This window comes from Rhincodon typus, chromosome 35, assembly GCF_021869965.1.
Source record: "Rhincodon typus isolate 14 chromosome 35, sRhiTyp1.1, whole genome shotgun sequence".
In the NCBI taxonomy this organism is placed as follows: Eukaryota; Metazoa; Chordata; class Chondrichthyes; order Orectolobiformes; family Rhincodontidae; genus Rhincodon; species Rhincodon typus.
Window position 1 is genome coordinate 7,744,584 of NC_063366.1, and position 7,629 is coordinate 7,752,212.

General features: G+C 43.6%; 1 protein-coding gene across 1 annotated transcript in view; it reads right to left on the minus strand.

Moving 5' to 3' along the window:
• Positions 1-5,171, minus strand: part of LOC125486931 (probable G-protein coupled receptor 139) — a 16,066-nt gene extending 10,895 nt beyond the window's left edge. The window contains exon 1 of the mRNA XM_048616489.1: positions 5,156-5,171. Within this exon, the coding sequence (XP_048472446.1) occupies positions 5,156-5,171 (16 nt within the window). The remainder of the gene's footprint in view (positions 1-5,155) is intronic.
• Between the last annotated feature and the right edge of the window lie 2,458 nt (positions 5,172-7,629).

A 7,629-nucleotide genomic window follows, 5' to 3' on the forward strand; every position in this document is an offset into this window, starting at 1 on the left:
CTACCTGGTGTTCTTTTCAAATAATTCACCTCACTCAATCTACTTTCAATTTTATAAAGTCCACTAAACCATGTTGTAAGTACTATAGATGCAAGATGCAAGTACTGTACTCTTATGAGAAGACAAGGAGAGGATGGTAAGACGGTAAGATCTGTTAGGTCAGGTTGGTGTTGGTGTCACAACTTTTCAACATTTATATTGCCAGTAATGTTTCTGAGACAATTGTAGTATTGATCATAACCCTTAAAGTTTTTGGAGAAGTTTAAGGACGGAAGTTCCAGACTGTTTAGATGGAGCTTATTATTGCAACCATTCAATTTGAAAACTATACACATGATAGGAAGAGAAAATATAATTGCAGACACGTTGAGACATACAAGATGATCAGAGGATTAGATAGGGTGGACAGTGAGAGCCTTTTTCCTCGGATGGTGATGGCGAGCATGAGGGGACGTAGCTTTAAATTGAGGGGTGATAGATATAGGACAGATGTCAGAGGTAGGTTCTTTACTCAGAGAGTAGTAAGGGCATGGAATGCCCTGCCTGCAACAGTAGTAGACTCGCCAACTTTAAGGGCATTTAAATGGTCATTGGATAAACGTATGGATGATAATGGAATAGTGTAGGTTAGATGGGCTTCAGATTGGTTTCACAGGTCGGCGCAATATCGAGGGCCGAAGGGCCTGTACTGCGCTATAATGTTCTATGTTCTATGTTGTCACAGCTTTGATAAAGAAAGACTGATGTGTTTGGTGGTGGGGGTAAGGCAGACTGAAATAAAATGTAGTGGTGAATGTTTTCACACTTAGATTCAACGTAATGTAAATGTACTGTAGTGCTAAAATCGAGTAAGACTAAGGGTCTTAAAAATGAACAAAAACAAAGTTTGGAAAAACTCAGCAGGTCTGGCAGCATCTGTGAAGGAGAAAACAGAGTTAACATTTCGGGTCCAGTGAGCTTCCTTCAGAACGTTTGTTTTAAAGAGGCAGAGATAGTAGGAACTGCAGATGCTGGAGAATCTGAGATAACAAGGTGTGGAGCTGGATGGACACAGCAGGCCAAGAAGCATCAGAGGAGCAGGAAAGCTGACATTTCTGGTCTAGACCATTCTTCAGAAATGGTTGAGGGGAAGGGGATTCTGAAATAAATAGGGAGAGAGGGGGAGGCGGATAGAAGATGGATAAAGGAGAGGATAGGTGGAGAGGAGACAGACAGGTCAAAGAGGCGGGGATGGAGCCAGTAAAGGTGAGTGTAGGTGGGGAGTTAGGGAGGGATAGGTCGGTCCAGTGAGGACGGACAGGTCAAGGAGGCAGGATGAGGTTAGTAGGTAGGAGATGGGGGTGGAGCTTGAGGTGGGAGGAGGGGATAGGTGGGAGGAAGGACAGGCTAGGGAGGCGGGGACAAGCTGGGCTGGTTTTGGGATGCCCCACCAACCTCTGGATCCAACGCATCATCCTCCAATACTTCCGCCATCTGCAATCTGACCCCACTACCAAAGACATTTTTCCCTCCCCACTCTTATCTGCTTTCCGGAGGGACCACTCTCTCTGTGACTCCCTTGTGCACTCCACACTCCCCTCCAGCCCCACCACACCCGGCACTTTTCCCTGCAACCGCAGGAAGTGCTGCACCTGCCCCTACAATTCCCCCCTCACCCCCATCCCAGGCCCCAAGAAAACCTTCGACATTAAACAGAATTTCACCTGCACATCTGCTAATGTGGTATACTGTATCTGCTGTTCCCGTTGTGGCCTCCTCTACATCAGGGAAACCAAGCGGAGGCTTGGGGACCACTTTGTGGAACACATACGCTTGGTTCGCAACAAACAACTGCACCTCCCAGTCGCGAACCATTTCAACTCCCCCTCCCACTCCTTGGACGACATGTCCATCCTGGGCCTCCTGTATTGCCACAATGATGCCACTCGAAGGCTGCAGGAACAGCATCTCATATTTCGCTTGGGAACCCTGCAGCCCAATGGTATCAATGTGGACTTCATGAGCTTCAAAATCTCCCCTCCCCCGACCGCATCCCAAAACCAGCCCAGCTCGTCCCCGCCTCCCTAAACATTCCTCCCACCTCAAGCCCCATCTCCTACCCACTAACCTCATCCCGCCTCCTTGACCTGTCCGTCCTCCCTGGACCGACATATCCCCTCCCTAACTCCCAACCTACATTCATCTTTACTTGCTCCAACCCCGCCTCTTTGACCTGTCTGTCTCCTCTCCACCTATCTTCTCCTTTATCCATCTTCTATCTGCCTCCCCCTCTCTCCCTATTTATTTCAGAATGCCCTTCCCCTCCCCCATTTCTGAAGAAGGGTCGAGACCCAAAACGTCAGCTTTCCTGCTCCTCTGATGCTGCTTGGCCTGCTGTGTTTATCCAGCTCTACATCTTGTTATCTCTTTTAAAGAGGCATTTGTTTTGTTTTAACGCTAGAGCAAAGGAAGCAGCCTTAATGGGTGTGGCCAGCTCTCACAGAACCAGATTTCTGGCTTTTAGTTTTTTCAGTAGCAACAGAAGTCTTTGGGATCTGAAAAGATTTGGAGCTTCAGTGAATGATTCCTAACTGCTATGCTGCTGCTCTCTTCCCTTGAAGATTTTTCCTCCTGGATTGGAGAACTATATGTAAGAATTTGTGTCTGAATTTGCTCTTTGCCACAGGATGTGTTTTTGGCATGTTACTGGAGTGGAACAGTTAATTAGCAACAGGTACTGTATCTATTATTTGGTTAAGTTTTCCAATAGTTAACTTATTCTAAATTCCTCTTTCTTTTGTTTGTATTTTAACTATCATGTTTAAATAAATTGCATTTTGCTTAATATCAAATAGTTTGACTAGTTGCATTGCATTTCACATCTACCTTTAAAATAAAAAAAAGTGAGGTTCTCGACTACCTTCTTAAAATATTTTGAGGGGGTCTGGTCTGGTCCATCACAGACATGCAAGGCAACCTTTTTACAAAGAGAATGGTTGCTGTGTGGAATGAACTGCCAGAGGAAGTCATCGATGCAGGTACATTTAAAATGTTTAAAAGTGCATGAATAGGAACAGTTTGGAAGGACATGGGCCAAATGCAGGCAGGTGGACTAGTTTAGTTTGTAAAATGGTCAACACAGACTAGTTGGACTGATGGGTCTGTTTCTATGCTGTATGACTCTATAAATTTATAACATAGTTTGGTTAAGGCAGATGAGCTGAATTACATGAGTGATTTTATGCCAGACAGTAAATTTGTCTTACTCACAGACTCTCTAATTATCATATTATTCTCTTTCATAGAATATCATATACAGCTGAAACAGATATCAGTGCAGGGAACTCTGAGAGGTAGTGGAGTATTGGGAGTAACTGATAATGTAGAATTATGCTAAGTCTGTGTAACTGAACAGACAGCAATGCTTTGCACCAGACACTGTACAGGACCAGTAGTATCCACCATTGTAGAATTGTAAAGAGTGTAAACTAACTGGAGTGAAATAAGAGATAGGAGGAACTGCAGATGCTGGAAAATCTGAGATAACAAGGTGTAGAGCTGAATGAACACAGCAGGCCAAACAGCATCAGAGGAGCAGAAAGGCTGACTTTTCAGGCCGAGACCCTTCATCTGAAATGGGGGAAGGGAAGGGGGTTCTGAAATAAATAGGGAGAGAGGGGGAGGTGGATAGAAGATGGATAGAGGAGAAGATAGGTGGAGAGGAAACAGACAGGTCAAAGAGGCGGGTTGGAGCCAGTAAAGGTGAGTGTACCTGGGGAGGTAGGGAGGAGATAGGTCAGTCCAGGGTGGACGGACAGGTCAAGGGGGCGGGATGAGGTCAGTAAGTAGGAAATGGGGGTGCGGCTTGAGGTGGGAGGAGGGGATAGATGGGAGGAAGAACAGGTTAGGGAGGCGGGGATGAGCTGGGCTGGTTTTGGGATGCAGTAGGGGGGAGGGGAGATTTTGAAGCTTGTGAAATCCACATTGATACCATTGGGCTGCAGGGTTCCCAAGCGGAATATGAGTTGCTGTTCCTGCAACCTTCGGGTGGCATCATTGTGGCACTGCAGGAGGCCCAGGATGGACATATCATCTGATGAAAGGGAGGGGGAGTTGAAATGGTTCACGGCTGGGAGTTGCAGTTGTTTATTGCGAACCGAGCGTAGGTGTTCTGCAAAGCGGTTCCCAAGCATCCGTTTGGTTTCCCCGATGTAGAGGAGGCCCCAACGGGTACAGCGGATGCAGTATACCACATTAGCAGACGTGCAGGTGAACATCTGCTTGATGTGGAAAGTCTTCTTGGGGCCTGGGATGGGGGTGACGGGGGAGGTGTGGGGGCAGGTGTAGCACTTCCTGCGGTTGCAGGGAAAAGTGCCGGGTGTGATGGTGCTGGAGGGGAGTGTGGAGTGGACAAAGGAGTCACGGAGACAGTGGTCCCTCCTGAAAGCAGATAAGGGTGGGGAGCACCTCCCAGTCGCAAACCATTTCAACTCCCCCTCCCATTCCTCAGATGACATGTCCATCCTGGGCCTCCTGCAGTGCCACAACGATGCCACAAGAAGGTTGCAGGAACAGCAACTCATATTCCGCTTAGGAACCCTGCAGCCCAATGGTATCAATGTGGATTTCACAAGCTTCAAAACCTCCCCTCCCACTACCGCATCCCAAAACCAGCCCAGCTCATCCCCGCCTCCCTAACCTGTTCTTCCTCCCACCTATCCCCTCCTCCCACCTCAAGCCCCACCCCCATCTCCTGCCGACTAACCTCATCCCACCCCCTTGACCTGTCCGTCCTCCCTGGACTGACCTATCTCCTCCTTACCTCCCCACCTACACTCACCTTTACTGGCTCCATCCCCGCCTCTTTGACCTGTCTGCTTCCTCTCCACCTATCTTCTCCTCTATCCATCTTCTATCCACCTCCCCCTCTCTCCCTATTTACTTCAGAACCCCCTTCCCCTCCCCCATTTCTGATGAAGGGTCTGGGCCCGAAATGTCAGCCTTCCTGCTCCTCTGATGCTGCTTGGCCTGGAGTGAAATAACCTGATTCTACTTTTGTAACAATGATATGGATAACTGGTTTTGCATTCCCCGAAGCTTGAGTCTGCATTTTTTTACGTTCATATATACTTTGGTTTTTGGTGGATGTTTGATGATTAACTTTAAAGTGAAGTACCTTGATATTTATCCATTTTCGCTTGAACTGTACTGACTGAAACATTTAGCTGTTTACTAACAGGGAAATATCAGAACAGCATTACTCCTGTATTTAAGTCCTACTGCTAATGAATTACTCTGACCCTGAATGTAGTTTGTTACTATAAATATTTTAATAGTTTGAATGTTAATTCTTTACTTTCCTTCAACATGAAGGAATGTTTATTCATGAAGTGTTAACTACTTAGGATCTGTTTATCACAGGGATGAATATGTGGCTGTGGTTACTGATTTGTTAACTTCTGTAAATGATTAACATTTGATAGACTATTAATTATCTAAGGTCTGAGTCCCAACATGAAACCATGCTGAACTTTGCAATCAGCTCAGTATAATAACTCCATTTAAAGCAAGATGTAAATATTCAAAGTAAATGGATATGGGTCTTCATGACATGCTGTGCATTGCAGACCGTTTGTTCATAATGAAATAAATACTGCAGTACTTCCACAAGTAAACTGATTCAATACCTGTAATGATAAAAAAGATACAACTGTGAGTAATTAATTTTCAAGTTGCATAGGATTACATGGAATTTACAACATAGCAACAGATTATTCAGACAATTGGGTTCTGGTCCCATTCATGGAAAATTGTTAAAATGAACATCAATTGTTTTCTAATTCATATCCTGACACTATTTCCCCTGAAATGAATTTGTGAAATTGACATTAGCTCATTGAATTTGAAGTGAGATCTACCTTCTCACCATTGTCTAAGTCAGGCATTTCTCTTGCATGTCATCTCTGATGTATTACACATTTGTCAGATCACTAAAAGGTCTGTATTCAACCTTCTCATTTTCTGGAAAAAATATCTCACAAATTCCTCTGTTACTTTCTTCTTCTAACATGGAGACAATAACTGCACAAAGTTCATTGATTGCTTCATGTACACTTTTGCTGAACTCGATTATATTGGACAAGATTTGTAAATGTGTGGCTTTGTAACCTTTTACTCATTTCATTATTTTAAAAGTTATTCACCACTTTCTATTTCAATAATGGAGATTTGGTTAATGGAGTAATTGAATTATTATGTCATAGCTGATCTCTGCTCCTCACAAATCTCTATGTCTACCTCTCATTTCTCCTCCATTCATTTCTTTTAAACTTTAATTCCTTATCCATTCCTATCTGCTTCTGCAGCTGTCTGATAATGTGGTACAATTCAACCTTCCGAGCTCAACGTCAATTTTTTTAAAAAATGAATCTGCAATGATTACCTTCAACTCTAAGTCTGATTCCATTAAATCTGAAGTACAAATCTGGGGAAATCAGAATGAACTGGTGTCGTTATATTTTGGAGCAGTTTGGCTGTTCACAACCTGTTTCATCTCCATTCAACCTGCATTTTTGCATGTTCAGGTTTGTTTTGGTTTGGTAATGCAGTGTCATAAGTCATAGAAACTTAGGAGTATGAGAACGCCATTGACCCCATTGAAATTGCCTGGACATTCAGTATGATCATATCTGATAAAACATATCAATGGATTTGAATTTCAGCATCCCTGTAATCCTGACATTTGAAAATACCATTTAACCTTGGATGCAACCAACCATAACTACAGAATGATTATTCAATCAGAAATATTCTGACTCTTTTACATGTCCTCTCTTACAGTTAATTTACTGGCAGTTGCAATCCTGTGTCGTGGAATGTGTGGCCTCTGTACATGCACCATTCGTTATCTGGTAGCCATGGCAACTACGGATCTAATTACCAATTTAGTCATACTGTTGCAGCTCAGTTCTCATTATTTCCAAGCATCTTTTCTGCAAATCACCCCTGTCTGCAGTGTTATTAATGTCCTGTGTTATGCAGCCACTGAATGCTCTGTCTGGGTAACTGTCACTTTTTCCTTTGATCGATTTGTGGCCATTTGTTGTCAGAAGCTGAAAACAAAATATTGTACTGTGAAAACCGCAACTGTGGTTTTGGCAACAATTTGCATTCTGATCTGTTTAAAGGACATTCCCTTTTACTTTACATTTGAAGACGGGGAGGAAATTAATAATATCTCCTGGTTTTGTAACGAAAAGCAAAACTATACACAGATCCTGCATGGATGGCATTTGAGTGGTTTGACAAGATTTTAACCCCATGCCTCCCATATACTTTAATTTTGCTGTTCAACGCTCTGACAGTCAGATACATTCTGGTTACCAGTCGAGTCTGTATGGTGCTCAGGTGTCAGAGTAAAACAGAGAATTACAGTGACCCAGACATAAATCCATGCTATCTGGCAGCTTCATACGTTGTGGCTTGCATATATTATAGACTTCTTCAATTACAATATTCTTGGAATTATCCCTGAACACCACAATGATCCTTTATATATATACTCTGAAGTTGCAGATATGCTGGTCAGTTTAAGTTGTTGCACAAATGCATTTATTTATGGGGTAACTCAGTCCAAATTCAGAGAGCAGT